A 17,001-nucleotide genomic window follows, 5' to 3' on the forward strand; every position below is an offset into this window, starting at 1 on the left:
TTTTTTTTTTTGGTATCACCTATGTGCCATCTTTGTGGATAGTAGATGCTCAATAATGATATGTTGATTGATGAGGTAGTAATAAAGGTATTAAAGCATTTGTTGATATTGTTAGTGTCAATATAATCTGTAGTAGTTTCCCAACTATTTATTGGCATTAATTGACTTTGTATGCCTACAGCATTGTCAGTCTACTATATGATTTGCAAATCTAATTGGTGTTAAATATACAGTACCATTTAGTGTTCATATTGGATGAGCTCATTTCTTTCCTGGAAGAAGAATAGCAAGAGATTCTCATAAAGTAAATAAGATCCTCTTCTGCCTTGATAGGGCAAAAGTTGGTCTTAATATGAATTAATAATTTTTTGAGTTGTTTCCTTGTGTCTCTGGAATAGAGGTTTATTACATTCTGACATTAGAAGGATTTAGGAATAATTGTAAACTATTTGGCATATATATTCCAATTTTAGTTTAGCAAGTTGATTAAGTGAAGATGTTAATTCTTGTCTTAATTTTTTTTTCTAGAACCTTTGTTTCATTTTGCCACAGTTTTTGTACCAGTTCTTCTGTGGATTCTCACAACAGGTTTGTTTCCCAAGTTATTCATTATAATGTTTACATTTGCTGTTAATAAATTATCCTTATATATTAGATTTATAGAGATTAGAGATGTATGTCTAAAGTAAAAGGATCTCTTGGTTTTGACAACAGCAAATGTTTATGTCTTTGCTTTACTAGTTTTCTTATTGTTACCTTCATTTTGAAATGTTTTTGGTACACCCTGTTGGAGTTGTGATAACATTACAAAGAGTATTTTGAAATTTCTCTTTTTATCAGTGTATAAAATCTGTTTCACAATTCTAAAATGTTATAACTTATCATTCCATTAAATGAAATCTCCCAACTTTAGAGGTTCTCAGGCCAGTTTTATAGAAAATATTAATCTTTAAGCTAGTCGAGAACTGTGATTCCTAGAGAAAGCCTTGGATTACATAAAGCAGCTATAGATGTTTTGCCCTCTATTGTTTTCTGAACATACATAAGGAATATGCTATATATTAACTTGATACCTAACTGGTAAGATGGGAAGGCATCTTTGTTTTAACAACTGAAATGGATTTGGCATTACTTCTGGTGGGAAGTATAGTGAAATACAGGAGCTATAATACTCAGTGACTCAGAAATTTTTAATTAATCTATGAGAAGTTCAGTGATTTTGCCAGACTGAGCTACCACATTGCCATAGGTGTTAGAGACTGAGTTTCTAAATTTCAAAGGCAAGCTTTGTATACACTTCTGTGAATACAAAGTACACTTATGAATACATTTATGTATTCTTCTTGATTCTTCCTGGTAGGAAGTGATTTTTGTCTAGTTCTTTGGCAGTATTTTTTTTTTTAATTTTTAGCTTCAGGAGTGCATGTGCAGGTTGGTTACATAGGTAAACTTATGCTACACGAGTTTGGTGTACAGTTTATTTTGTCACCCAGGTAATAAGCATAGTATCTGATAGGTAGCTTTTTGATCCTCTCACGCTCCAACCTGAAGTAGTCTCTGGTGTCTGTTGTTCCCTTCTTTGTGTCCATGTCCTTTTCATTGTTTAGCTGCCACTTACAAGTGAGAATATGCTGTATTTGGTTTTCTGTTCCTGTGTTAGTTTGCTTAGGATAATGGCCTCCAGCTCCATCTATGATGCTGCAAACGACATGATCTTACTCTTTTTTATGGTCACATAGTATTTCATGGTGTATATGTACCACATTTTCTTTATCCAGTCTACCATTGATGGGCATTTGGTTGATTACATGTCTTTGATATTATGAGGAGTGCTGCAGTAAACATGTATGTGCATGTGTCTTTATGGTAGAGTAATTTATATTCCTTCAGGTATATACCCAGTAGTGGGATTGCTGGGTTGAATGGTAATTCTGTTTTAAGGTCTTTGAGGAATCACCACACTGCTCTCCACAATGGCTAAACTAATTTACATTCCCACCAACAGTGTACAAGTGTTCCCTTTTCTCTGCAACCTTGCCAGCATCTGTTATTTTTTGACTTTTTAATAACAGCCATTCTGACTGGTGTGAGATGGTATCTCATTTTTGTTTTGATTTACATTTCTCTAATGATTAGTGATGTTGAGCGTTTTTTCATATGCTAGCTGGCTGCGTGTATGTCTTCTTTTGGAAAGTTTCTGTTCATGTCCTTTGCCCACTTTTCAATGGGGTTGTTTGATTTTTGCTTGTAAATTTATTTAAGTTCTTTATAGATGCTAGATATTAGACATTTGTCACATTCATCATTTGCAAATGTTTTCTCTCATTTTGCAGGTTTTTCACTCTGGTCAGTTTACTCTGTTGATAATCATCTTCTTGTATGCAGAAACTATTTAATTAGGTACCATTTGTCAGTTTTCGTTTTTGTTGCTATTGCTTTCATCATCTTTGCCATGAAATCTTTGCCAGGTCCTATGTCCAGACTGGTATATCCTAGGTTGTCTTCCAGGGTGGTTATAGTTTTAGGTTTTACATTTAAGTCTTTAATCCATCTTGAGTTGATTTTTGTATATGGCATAAGGAATGAGTCCAGTTTCAATCTTCTGCATATGGCTAGTGAGTTGTCCCAGCACCATTTATTGAATAGGGATTCCTTTCCCCGTTGCTTTTTTGTCATTTGTGTTGAAGATGAGGTGATCATAGATGTGTGGCCTTTTTTTCTGGGCTCTCTCTTCTGTTCCATTGGTCTATATGTCTGTTTTTATACCAGTACCATGCTGTTTTGGTTACTGTAGCCCTGTAGTACAGTTTGAAGTCAGGTAATGTCTCCAGCTTTGTTCCTTTTGCTTAGGATTGCCTTGGCTATTTGGGCCCTTTGTTTGGTGCCATATGAATATTAAAATATTTCTTTCTAAATGTGAAGAATGTAATTAGTAGTTTGATAGGAATAGCATTGAATCTGTAAATTGCTTTGGATAGCATGACCATTTTAACAATATTGATTCTTCCTATCCAAGAGCATGGAATGTTTTTCTATTTGTTTGTGTCGTCTCTGATTTCTATGAGCAGCGTTTTGTAGTTCTCATCGTAAAGATCTTTCACCTCTCTGGTTAGCTGTACTCCTAGGCATTTCATTACTTTTGTGGCTATTGTGAATGGGATTATGTTACTGATTTGGCTCTCAGCTTGGACGTTGTTGGTATATATTATTGCTATTGATTGTTGTACATTGATTTCATACCCTGAAACTTTGCTGAAGTTACCAGGTCAAGGAGCTTTTGGGCCAAGGCTATGAGGTTTTCTAGGTATTGAATCATATTATCTGCAAACAGGGATAGTTTGACTTCCTGTTTTCCTATTTGGATTATTTTATTTCTTTTATTATTTTCTTTTATTTCTTTCTCTTTCCTGATTGCTCCAGCTAGGACTTCCAGTACTATGTTAAATAGGAGTGGTGAGCGAGGGCATCCTTGTCTTCTTCCGGGTTTTGAGGGAATGCTTCCAGCTTTTGCTTGTTAAGTGTGATGTTGGTTATGGATTTTTCTTAGATGGCTCTTATTATTTTGAAGAATGTTCCTTCAGTGCCTAGTTTGTTGAGAGTTTTTAACATGATGAATTTGACTGAAAACTTTTTCTGCATCTATTGATATGATCATGTGGTTTTTGTTTTTAGTTTCTGTAATAAGTCATATTTATTGAATTGCATATATTGAACCAACCTTACATTCTAGTGATAAAGCCTGCTTGATCATGGTGGATTAGCTTTGTGATGTACTGCTGGATTCAGTTTGCTAGTATTTTGTTGAGTATATTTGCATCTATCTTCATCAAGGATATTGGCCTGAAGTTTTCTTTTTTTGTTGTTGTTGCATCTGTGCCAAGGTTTTCGTATCAGAATGATGCTGGCCTCATAGAATGATTCAGGGAGAAAACCTTCTTCCTCAATTTTTTGGAATAGTTTCAGTAGGAATGCTATCAGATCATCTTTATACATCTGGTAGAATTTGGCTGTGACTCCTTCTGGTCCTGGGCTTTTTTTTTTTGGTTGGGAGACTTTTTATTACCATTCAGTTTTGGAAATCATTATTGGTCTTTTCAAGTATTCAGGAAATCCCTGGTTTTCTGACTGGTTCAGTCTTGGGAAGTTGCATATGACCGGAAAATTAACCATTTCTTGTAGGTTTTCTAGTTTGTGTGCATACAAATGTTCATAGTAGTCTCTGAGCGTTTTTTTTTGTATTTCTTTTGTGTCAGTGGCATCATCCGCTTTGTCATTTCTGATTGCGTTTATTTGAATCTTCTTTTTTATTAGTCTAGCTAGTGGTCTATATATATTATTAAACTTTTTCAAATAACCATCTCCTGGATTTCATGATCTTTCGTATGGTTTTTTTTGTATCTCACTTTCCCTCAATTCAGCTCTGATTTTGGTTATTTCTTGTCTTCTTCTAACTTTGGGGTTGATTTGCTCTTGTTTCTCTAGTTCTTCTAGTTGTAATGTTAGGTTGTCAATTTGACCTCTTTCTAACTTTTTTTGTCCTTTGAGAGGGAGTCTCACTCTGCCACCCAAGCTGGAGTGCAGTGGCACAATCTTGGCTCACTGCCTTCTCCGCCTCCTGGGTTTAAGAGATTTTCCTCCTTCAGCCTCCGGAGTAGCTGAGATTACAGGTGCCCATCACTACACCTGGCTAATTTTTATATTTTAGTAGAGATAGGGTTTCACCATGTTGGTCAGTCTGGTCTTGAACTCCTGACCTCAAAGGATCTCTCTGCCTTGGCCTCCCAAAGTGCTGGGATTACAGGCTTGAGCCACCACACCTGGCCCTCTTTTTAACTTTTTGATATGGGTATTTAGTGCTATAAATTTTCCTCTTAACACTTTCTTAGCTGTGTCCCAGAGATTCTGGTATGTTGTATCTTTGTTCTCATTAGTTTTAAAGAAATTCTTGTTTTTCACCTTAATTTCATTATTTACCCAAAAATCATTCAGGAGCAGGTTGTTTAATTTTCATGTTGTTGTATGGTTTTGAGTGATTTTTCTTAGTATTAATTTCTGTCACACTGTGGTTTGAGAGTATGGTTGGTATGATTTTTGTTTTTTTGAATTTGCTGTGGATTGTTATGTCCAATTGTGTGATTGATTTTAGGATATGTGCCATGTGGCGATAAGAAGAATGTATATTCTGTTGTTCGGAATGGGGATAGAGAGTTCTGTAGATATCTATTAGGTCCATTTGGTCACATGTTGAGTTCAGGGCCTGAATATCTTGTTAACTTTTGTCCTCAGTGATCTGTCTCATACTGTCAGTAGGGTGTTAAAGTCTCTTTGGCAGTATTTTTAAGAGAATGCATTCTTCTCAATGGAAATGACTGTTCTGTTTCTCTTGAATATGCCTCTTTACTGTTTGATATGCTGTCTCTTACTTCAGTGCCATGTCATTAGCCCAGTAGTGCCAGTTATAAACAGCTCACCTTATGAATTAAGCATCTTTCAGTTTTTGGAAGTGCCATCAACTTTCTTGTATTCAAAATTAATAGTATTAGAGAGTTGTAAATTCTGATCAGTCTGTTTTTCTTGAACATTCAAATTGCTATTGAGGAAAATGTTGCTAATTCCTTATTTTCTTGGATGAATCTAAGTATTAAAAAGCTATTTGAAATTCTCTTTACTAATGTGTAGCAGTGTGCTAAAGGTAAGTTGGCTTGTTCTGGTGGAAATACAGTTTTCATTTTGAAAGGAGTCTGTTGCTTTGTTATTCTTTTAAAACATGTTTACCAAGCACAAGTTTTAGGGCAAAAATGACTTATTTCATATAAAGCCATCTGAGATTCAACCCATAGATTGTCTTCAGTCTGCTTAGATTACCTTAACTGCTTATGGTTCCATAGGAGTTGATGTTTGGCTCCTCTGTTGCTCAACTGGTAGGTTCATTTTTTTTTTCAACTATTTCTTGATTGCCCACTTTGTGCCAGGTTACATGGTGAGGATATAGCAGTGATCAAAAGAAGCTTCCTTGCTCTCATGAAACTTGCAGTGTGTAGTGATAGGGTGAAAGATAACAATCAAATACATTATGTTGGGTACTGATATATGCTGTGGTGGAAAAAAGAAAGCATTATAAAGTGATAGAGTGTGACTGGGAGAGAGGGCTACTGTTTGAGAGATCTGGAAAGGTCTCTCTGATGAGGTGACATTTGGGCAGAGACCTGAAGGAGGTAAGAGAAGGAACTGCATGGACATCTTAAAGGAAAAATGTACCAGGTAAAAGGAAGGTAAAAGTGTACTAGGAGAGCTCAAGAGGTAATGTGATATGCAAAATCTTTATTTTTGATTTTAGTCTTGTGCTAGGGCTGAATGTAGCAACCTTTTATTGCAAATATCTTTGGAGTACCTATGGGTAGTCGGCCTTTTTCAGTCCAGAAGCACATTAGGCATTCTCTGGAACTTGCAAAGAGGACTATGAAGAGTGTAGATATAGACCAGGATTCAGATTCTTTACCAAAAAAAGCTTCCCTTTCTTTAGGAAAACTAGGATAGATTTTTTTTTTTTAATGAAAAGAAAACGTTGTAACAGGTTTCATAAAAAACAGTATTATCAACTAAACCTGTTTGTTTTGGGGACATTCTAATTATGTACCTAAGAATTACAATTATCTGTCATGTGATTTTAAAGTACCATAGTGAAGTAAAAGTAGATTGATGCTTCTTTTGTTTGAATGAAATTCAAGACTAAATTACACACTAGTCAATCTGAGTTGTATTTTTTTTTTTTAATTTACTCATTAGAGAAAATGAGTAGTTTTCAAAGAAAGTGTGGTGTTATATGCCACGGACTAGTCCTCTCCTTTGAAAATAAAAAGGAATGCAACACCTTTTTTGTACTTTTTAATTCAGTGGAATATCTTTACTGAGCTTAAATCTTTGTTTATAGAAAGTATGTTGGAAGCGTCTTTCAACTTCATGGAGAATGTTGCATCCATTATCATTTGCTTTGTCTCTCCTGCTGCCAGAGTTGTTGTCCCCTCCTCTGGGCTTCCCCAGCTCCTTGTGCACCTCTCATTCTGCCTCTCCATCTAGAATTTGACCTCCTTGGTGGACAGGGGATAAGTCATCTCTGTCCCTAGTACTTGTCATTTAGTAGACACTCAGTAAATGTCCTGCAGTCAATTAGTGAAGTAACTAATGCACTATTCAAGTCATTCCCAGCCTTTTAGAGTCAATCTCCATTATGATAGTAATTATCTTTCATAGCCATTGATTGAAAATACATTATTTTGTTAATTTGTGTCATAGTTAAATGCATTTTATTAATCAAGGGACATTTATACATGTGAAAAACACATAAAAGTATGGGGAATTATTTCTTCAGGCCACAGAAAATGTTTGTATGACAATCTTTAGCACTGTGTAGATAAATACTGAAGTAAATACTTTTGTCAGAATGAGGTTCATAGAATACTTTAAATTTTTTCAATAAAGGAAGATTTATAATATCAGAGCAGGCCTTTAGAAATGTTACAGCTTTCTATCTGTACTCATTTATTTATTCATCTAGTATTAATTGAATGCTTTTTGTATACCAGGTTCTGTTATGGGAGCTTAAGATTCTCCGAGTTCTCCAGTCAAAGACCACCAGGACCACACTTGGAATTGATAAAATTAGGTTTATTTCTTAGTCAGGGAGGAATAACACACGCCATGAGGAACTGTAGGGCTTCTCAGGAAGAGGATGTTAGAAAATACACAATTTGGACTTGAAAATACTAACTAAAAATACGTAAAATGTTAACCAAAACAATTGTGACACAGACTGGCTGCTGCCTATATTTAGTTTCTCTAAGGATTCTTCACTTATACTTAATGGTCTTTGCTGAAGTAACTCCTGAATAACTAGTTTTAGCTACTAAATAATCTTTTGAAAAGTTATTAATGTCTATTAGAAATGCAGCTTATAGCGTGTGAACATTCTAAATTAGATTCTGTTAAAGGAGAGGTATATTAATGTGACACATCACAATATGTTAGATTCTTTTTTGTAGTTACTAGGCAGTGATCTTGTTTACAGTTTCCTTTGCCAGCATCAAAAGCATGACAGAAAACTTTCTTATTTTAGCTAGTAAGTTTTCCACATACATAAATATCATCTTGTAGATGACTGTTATATGAAATTTCTTTCTTTCCTCTGTTTTTTATTTTAGCCACTGTATGATGCTGCTTACCTTACAATGTATAATATCTGCTTCACATCCCTGCCCATCCTGGCCTATAGTCTACTGGAACAGCACATCAATGTTGACACTCTGACCTCAGATCCCCGATTGTATATGTAAGTTAAATATTTAGTTAAAACCCCCTAAGACTTTCGAAGTTGTGGTTTTCATTTCACCTGCAGGTGAGAAGAACACAGAACTATGTACTTGGTTTTTGGTTTGATTATGTGGTTCTGTTTGGAATTTTTAGCTATTGAAAATGACAACAGGAAAATGACATATTTCCTAGGTGTGGGTTCTGTACTTGAATCTGTGTGAAACATTTAGTTCAGAGTCACTCATTTCTAAAACTTAAACCTACGATGTCATAATGTTCTGGTGTCTCATGGGAAGACATGATATTTTAACTCCAAAGAAAAAAAAGAATACACAAAGATCTTCCGTAGTTTAGAATATTGATTCCTACTTGTTGCAGATTGAATGATGAAGTTATATTACCCTTTCTCATGTTAACTGCACCTACAGCATTAGCCGCCCCATACCCCACCTTTGTTAACCCCATTCTAAAACTGCTTTGTTGAAGAAAATAATGAACTCATAAGCCATTGTATTCATTTTGTGTCAGTTGAAATAGATGCTTTTCTCTGTGGACGGGGGACTTAGCACTAGCCCCAGTTGCTTAACTTATGATTTAATTGGATTTTTAGATTATAGCCTACAGCTGAGGATAAAGATGTTAATTTACAGCAGATTGTAAGCATTGCTAAATAGTAGGTAGCAAGTGCAATAGAGAGGTTTGGATGATTTATTTGTATGAAATGAAGATGCACAAATTTAAGGGATTTTTTTAAACCAGCATGACTCATAAAAGTTAAATTTAGCAATTGTTAGAATTATACAGAGTTATAAAATTTATCATTTTAAAGATCTTTATTAAGGAAAATTTCAGACGTACATAAAAGTAGAGAGAATGCTATTTATATAATGAATGAATGTAAATAGTTGTCAAACCACTCAGTTTGTCTTAACCACTCAGCTTCAACAACTCTCAATTCCTTGACATTCCTGTTCAACTAATAACCCTATCTGCTCTATCAAAGGCTTATTTTGAAGCAAATCTCAAACATTATATAAAACAGTTATTTCACTATGCATCTTTTAAAGATAAGGGTTTTTAAAGATGATAATACCCTATCACTTAACAAGTCCTTAATATCAAATATCCAGGCAGTGTTCACATTTCTCCAGTTGACTCACTTTTTTTCATAGCATGCTTATTTGAATCAGGATCCAAAGAAGGTCCACACATAGCAATTGGTTTATATACTTTCTGAGTCTCTCTTAATCTATAAGTTAACCCTGCAATTTATTTGTGGACAAAACCAGATTATTTTTTTGTAAAATTTCTCCCAGTCTAGAGTTTGCTGATTATATCCTCATTGTGTTAACATGTTCTGCTGATCCCTGTATTTGTTGTAAATGCATAATTAGATCTAGAGGAGAATCATTAGAACTTTGGTAGAAATCTTATAAGCATCAACTCCTGCTATTCTCTTTTTGAAAATGAAGAACCAGGGCCCAGAAATGACTTACCTAAGGACACAGGATACAACCAGATGCAAAATGAAGATCAGAATTCAGTCCTCTTTCCAGTGCTTTTTCCAGTAGGCCAGTGGTTTTAAAACATTGTTTTAACTACAGTTGTTTCCAGACAACTTCTAAAGTGAAGCCCAATAGTGCAGTTGCTCTGGTAAGTGGGATTTGAGGGGTAGTAGGCAGAATTCCTCCCATTCAGTCTCACCAAGAGCTCAGACTAACACCTGGGCTGAAATCCTCTGCCACTTAACCATGTGACCTTATGCACGTTACTTGACTGTAGTGTGCCTCAGTTTCATCTTCAGTAATATATGGGCAACAGTAGCACCTAATCACAATGGTTTTGTGAGGAATAAATGAGTCACTATATACAAAATAACTAAAAAAACAGTGCCTGACAAGTTTTCAAGCAACGATAGCTATTAATCTTATTATTCTAACACCCTCCTCCACCCTTCAGGGATGTGCTGAGCATTTGTATAAATTAAGAATGTCAAAAATCTGCAAAAAGCTATTGAGTAAAAATTATAATAAGGGTTTCCATAAAGTTTTAGTGACTGTGCTTTAGGTGTAGGTCATGATTTATTGAATTTTGCATAGACTTGCCACATCCGAGGCAAAAATAAAGTCCATGGCATACCTATTGCCCAGCCCAAGGTGCCACTTTCCTCTTTGACCTCATGCTTGTAAGTAGTGAATGCCTTCTCTGACAAGACATTGCTCTTGGCCTGTCACCAGACTCTAGATTGCTTCATTACTCTGACTATTCCTTTGTGAACATGAAGCCCTGGTCTTCTCTATGGCTCTCTGTACAGCATGCCACTTAATATTAGCAGTGGCATTGTGTAGCGTATTATAGATTTTACCTTTGGTGATTTAGTAAATGGGATATTTCCAGACACTTTGATGTGAAACAAGACATAATTGGATGTTTTCATATTTTTAAGAAAAATGTAAAAAATAAATTTTTTCTATAGAGGGAGCAGGTGTAATTTGTTTCTTTTACAGTATTAAAAGGCAAAAGAAAGGGTTCTGGTATACCTGCTGCCTACCATAATATGGAGGTGCTCAGGCCTGTGTTGCTCATCAACCTCTCCCCAGATCTTGATTCTCTCTCATGCTCTCCTTCATGTTGATTGCCCCATTCCTGAGTTTTTGACAGTTTCTTCATTCGAGTGCAGCTAGAAAGGCTGACCTATAATTCAACGTATCATGCTTCTCCTGCTCTTTTCCCCCACTGAATGTGATGTAACTCCTGTCGATGGTCTGTAAAGACAGGGACCACTTCCTGCTTTTGCCCTTAATTCCTCAGCCCAAGTCAGTGACTGTCAAAAGCCACATTGGCTGGCAGTTGTTGGGCAGTGCCTGCAAGGATCCTTACGGAGGTGCCTTCCCTTTGGCTCCTAGTTGTCTTGGAAACATGACTTACTGGCTGTAGGAAGAGCTTGTTTCTGGGAAGCAGCTATCTCTTTCTGCCATTTTTCTAGGACAGACAGCATACCCTGAATTTCAGATCGCTGCATGCACTTGGAAATCCTAGTAAGTAAAAAGTTGTGTAATTGCCATGTGTTCACGAAACCCCACAGTACTGAATACCAACTCAACAAGGATCAGTTGCGTTTACATTACAAAGGCGTTTCTTACTTGATACAGCCCAGTGACATTCTTGGTGGTATTAGAAACAAGTATGTTACTTGAGTAATTAGATATCATTTATTAAATGTTAAGAGCAATTTGAAACAGAATCCAAAAGAAACACATGCACAAACCCATCTTTTTCTGCAGCTCTGCTCCATTAGAATTGGTAGCCTTATTTAGCATTCTGACTTGTGCTGTTTTTGACAGATTTAAACTTAATCTGTCCACCTGCCATTTATCAGAGTATCATTATAAAACTCCAAACATGTTATTTGACTTGATGGAAAAATATAAAGGGCACCATAAGACCTAATATAAAGGGCACCATAAGACCTAAAAAAAAGACCTTAAATTTCCAGGAATAAATCTTGATTAAAAGAAATATCTTAATTGTTCTTGGAAAGCTTGGTAGCTTGATTGAGAACATATGCTCTGAAGTCAAGTCAATCCAAGATTGTATATTAGCTCTGTCTCTAATCAAGCGAACTTTGGCACTGCTACTACACTAGTGGTTCCCAAACTATACTGCACATTGAAATCAGCTGGGGGGCTTTAAAAATATCCTGACCTCCATGTTACACCTTATGCCAATTAAATCAGAATGAAGACGAGAGCCAGGCATTAGTAGTTTTTAATGATCCTCAGGGGATTCCAAAGTGCATCAAAGTTTGGGAACCATTGTGTTACACCTTTCTGAGGCTCCTTATTATTTGTAAATCTGAGTGATAATAATACCTATCTCATGTAATTTTTATGTAGATAAAAATAGTTAATGTCTGTAAAACTCTTAGCCCAATTCCTGGCATATAAGTACCATTAATCGAAGGGAATTATTGATGTTATTGTTGTAAGTGGCCAAAAATTTAGAAGAGTTTAGAGAGTTTACTCCAGTGCCTGAGTCAGGAGATGACTGCATGAAGGTCAGTCTTTGGCTCAGTCTGACCCTTTACCAAAAATCTGTCAGGCCATTAAGGATAGCCCCCTTCATTATAGTAGGGTCAAACCCCATGCCCACCTTTGACATTTCACTGTATGTTTAAATGAAAAGTTTCACTAATGTTTTCTTCCCCCATTTCTCAATAGGAAAATTTCCGGCAATGCCATGCTACAATTGAGCCCCTTCTTATATTGGACATTTCTGGCTGCCTTTGAAGGGACAGTGTTCTTCTTTGGGACTTACTTTCTTTTTCAGACTGCATCCCTAGAAGAAAATGGAAAGGTAAAAAGAACCTGTCATTACATCTTTTGGTATTATAAGCATGGCTTATCTTTTTCCCACAGGCACTGTATCTGTCATATACATACTCTAGCGGTAATCATTTTACACACTTCTTCTGAAGATACAGTAGTTAGTTCTCACAGCTTCTTTAGAACAATAGAAGTGAAATAAAAAATCACTTTCTGTGTGCATGGCTAACTAGAGAGCTTATCTGCAAACTTTCTGGAACCTTAACTTGGCTGTAATTTTTACTAGATTAACAGAGTTCTTGGGACTTCAGACTCCTGCTGTTTGACATGAGAAAGGTTTTTCCCATATTTTTTTTTTTTTTTTTGAGACGGAGTTTCGCTCTTGTTACCCAGGCTGGAGTGCAATGGCGCAATCTCGGCTCACCGCAACCTCCGCCTCCTGGGTTCAGGCAATTCTCCTGCCTCAGCCTCCTAAGTAGCTGGGATTACAGGCACGCGCCACCGTGCCCAGCTAATTTTTTGTGTTTTTAGTAGAGACAGGGTTTCACCATGTTGACCAGGATGGTCTCGATCTCTTGACCTCGTGATCCACCCGCCTCGGCCTCCCAAAGTGCTGGGATTACAGGCGTGAGCCACTGCGCCCGGCCCCCATTTTAAAGTAAAGCCTGGCTGCACTCAGTTCTTATTCACGGTGGCCTTCCATGCTTGGAGCTAAAGTGGGTAGCTGCCATATATTTGGAGTGTTTGCCCAATAGGTGAACAGGGGAATTCTCTTCTCTCCTTCCTTCTCTTCCCAATGGAAGCACAGTATTCTCCAGAAAGGCTACTCTGGTCCTGCCAATGTCTTCCCAGCTCATGACTATCTCATCCAGCAGCTGCACTGGGGTTATTTTGCCCTGTCTGTACTCTAGGAGAAAATTAGTGATGGGGGACAGGTAAGGCCTTCCTCCTGCAGCCAAACAATAGGAAACCAAAAACACTACCTTGCATACTGCTTTCACTATGTTCTCCTTTGCTATTTCTGAGATTCTTCATTTCTGGTTGTTCATTCTTTATAATCATAATGTGAAGCAAAGCTAAGGTTCAAAAAGAATTTGCTGAGTATTATGTCCTGTTACAGAAAAATAGGTTCAGTGAATTTGAATGGTACTTTAAAATTAGGCACTGCAATCAAAACCTCTCTAATTTGGACAAAAATTAGTTTAGTATGAATCCATGAAAATCATTAATCACAAAGTACTTGTTGGGGACACACAGATCTACTTTAAAGTAGTCACATGTAGCATTTGCCAAAGAGAGTGTCCTGCTAAATCCTGTGAGCCCTTGGGAAAATCACATCAGTTTTCCAGGTCAGCTTTGCCCACCAGTAAGAAGAATTGATTTGATTTGATTTTCTGGCCTCTTCAGGTTTATAACTGATTGTGCAAATTCACTTTTTATTTTGGTTTTATTTGGCAGACAGATTTTATATAGTTGGCTACTGCTTAAAAGGAGTTTGCACCAAAGTAGCAGATACTCTCCTATAGTTGATGTGATTCGTTTGGTCAGCAAACTTTCCAGGTGGTGCATGAGAACATCAACTCAGCATCTGTTTAATTCGTTACCCATTTTGAGTTCACAAAGTCCAAATTAATAAGGTTTTACTATATATGTCACCATCCCTCTAAATGTTTGCTAAAATTACAGTAAGTATATGTATTACTATTAGCAAGAAAAAAAAAACAACTCATGTATGATTTGAGTGAATCCTTTTTTTGCTTCTATTAATCTTAATTTTTGTTTTTATTTTTTTAAAAACGTTTTACATCTCATTTTCTGTTTTAATGTTATGCATTCAGATCTTGACAACATTTGGTAAGCATATGTGCCATTCATTGCCATCATTTGGATTTATACATGGTATCTGCTTTTCTTTGATGTGCACATGCTGACAGCGCTTGTATTTACAACCAAAAAAAAAAAGACTCATTTGAAAAAATGTAAATCCATTGTCTACAAATTATTGCTCATTTGAGAGGTTTAGTTCTATATTGTAGGTAAATCCCATATCAAATTCTTTAGAGACATGAATCATTCAAATGACTTGTTTTGATGAACATTGCTGTTAGTAGAGTATTTGCTTTATTTGGCCTTTGTCATACCAGTGAGTTCCCTGTTTAATGCTGCATGGAGTAATAGAAGTAAACCCTGCCAACCACAGGTGGGGTGTATCTGTTCGTGAAAATTCAGGATCACAGGAAAATCTGGCATTGTGGCCTGATCTTATTGACTAGCTGTTTCCTTAAACAATTCATACAAAAATCTTTGGCAGTTACACACAAGATTAAACTTGGCTTTTTTTTTTTTTAATAAAAAAATGCTAAGATAATACTTGCGTATACATGGTACGTGTAATTATTAAATGTTTTTCAGGTATACGGAAACTGGACTTTCGGAACCATTGTTTTTACAGTCTTAGTATTCACTGTAACTCTGAAGGTTAGATTTTTACTTATTCACATATATTTAACACTGTTTCTGTACACTTTCTTGTCTTATCCCAATATACCATTTCTTTGTCTCCTAATCTTTATTTTTGTTATGGGTTGTTATTAAAGTCTTTGTCTTAATACTTACTAAAATGTGTATGATGTTAGGGATTTGGGTATTTGTATACTATTTTTGATTAATTTTTTTCTGGTATATTGTCATCTTTATTTTGTTTTACTTAAAATAATTCAAATATCATACTTATGGTGAAAATCTGTTTCTTTACTGCTATTTTAAGTGGCATATAAACAGGTTGTGGGTGAGAGAGAGTGTGTGCGCTTGCGTGCGTACATGTGTGTGTTTGTGTTTTTATGTTAAGTACTTGAATCTTCTAAAAATTATACATCTGTTCAAGAACCCCAGGCCTAAAATAGGTATATATAAGCAAGATATATGTGAAAAAGGGCCTGATAGTAGTAACATTTTATAAAATGTATTCATCACTGACGGCTGGATGTGGTGGCTCATGCCTGTAATCCCAGCACTCTGGGAGACCAAGGCGGGCAGATCACTTGAGGCCAGGAGTTCAAGACTAGCCTGGGCAACATAGTGAAACCCTGTCTCTATTTGTATTTTTTAAATTTAAAAATAAATGCAGAAAAATAAAAAAATGTATTTTTTTTTGAATTCATCACTAAAATTCATCACTAAATAAATTTTATTGAATTCATCACTAAAAAAATTGAATTCATCACTAAAATTTACCCATGTTAGTGATAAAGTGCCTAAGATTGTAATGCAGGTAAACAAAAGAAAGGTAATTTTGGCAAAATCATTGGCACTGACATACAGCCATGTGATAATGCTGTGAAACCTCATTGATTGCTACCCTTGACGTCCATGATTTGGGAGTCTCTTATAGTTGAAAGCATAATCAAATTATTTTTATTGTTCCAATAATAAACACCTCACATGGGGTCCATGAGTAAATACCTTTAAATGAATTCCAGCATGCCCAGGGGTTAGAACCAGAATTCAGAAGTATAATTGTCAAAGGATCTCTCTCAACTTTCCCTCTAAATTTTTTTCATGGTTTATTTCTCATACCAGATAGAGCTAACATATGTTTGCTTTATTCATGTATTTCAGTAATATTTTAGGACCTTAAAAGGACATGTTACAGTTCATCTCAGTATAGCCACTTACTAGCTGTGTGTCCTTGAGCAAGTGACTTTAACCTCTCTGTGCCTCAGTTTCCTCTTCTATAAAATTGAGTTAAAAGTAGCACCTACCCTTCTTAGGGTTTTTTGAGGAGTCAATTAGCAAATACATATTAAACACTTAGGATGGTGCTCATTACAATAAGTGCTAGTTTTCAGTTTTTATGTCTCACAGTATCACAATTCGAAATGGGTGCCTCCCCCCTCCTTTTTTCCCCTGTCCTTGCGTGTAGCCTAAGGGCCTCCAAATGGCCTTCACAGTGTTTTTACAGTGTATCTCAAAGACTTACACTCCCTCCTCTTTGGTTGAATATTAGTATTATCTTTGGATTCATATTAGTATTTTCGCTAGCAAGCAGAAGAGTAGCAATTCAAGACTGAGCTACATTAACAATGTTATCAACATCCTGTTTATAAATGAGAAACTGTAACAGAGAGCTGATGTCCATGGTGTCACAGCAAGTAACAAAACTAAGACACCATATCCTCTATAAAAATTAACTACTCTGGGTATTAGCTCATGTGACCCAGATGTTTTAAGCAAGTGAAATAGACCATACTTTTGTTTTTAGATCACATTTGAAAACCCCAGATGCCACAATCTGAAAACATGATTATTCCTGGCAGAAATGTGAAGAGATTAAAATCTAACTGAACATTTTATTAATTTAATGGAATAG

The 17,001-nt window shown here is 36.0% G+C and overlaps 1 protein-coding gene across 6 annotated transcripts in view; it reads left to right on the top strand.

Moving 5' to 3' along the window:
* The window catches only part of ATP11C (ATPase phospholipid transporting 11C), a 220,415-nt gene that overhangs the window by 188,231 nt on the left and 15,183 nt on the right, over nucleotides 1-17,001 (top strand). For all 6 annotated transcript variants that reach the window (XM_012469904.2, XM_064360833.1, XM_012469903.2 and 3 more), the window contains exons 23-26: nucleotides 529-588; nucleotides 8,199-8,326; nucleotides 12,528-12,663; nucleotides 15,045-15,110. In XM_012469904.2, the coding sequence (XP_012325327.1) occupies nucleotides 529-588; nucleotides 8,199-8,326; nucleotides 12,528-12,663; nucleotides 15,045-15,110 (390 nt within the window). The remainder of the gene's footprint in view (nucleotides 1-528; nucleotides 589-8,198; nucleotides 8,327-12,527; nucleotides 12,664-15,044; nucleotides 15,111-17,001) is intronic.

Source organism: Aotus nancymaae, unplaced genomic scaffold, assembly GCF_030222135.1.
Source record: "Aotus nancymaae isolate 86718 unplaced genomic scaffold, 86718_ANA_hifiasm-v0.15.2.pri h1tg000004l, whole genome shotgun sequence".
In the NCBI taxonomy this organism is placed as follows: Eukaryota; Metazoa; Chordata; class Mammalia; order Primates; family Aotidae; genus Aotus; species Aotus nancymaae.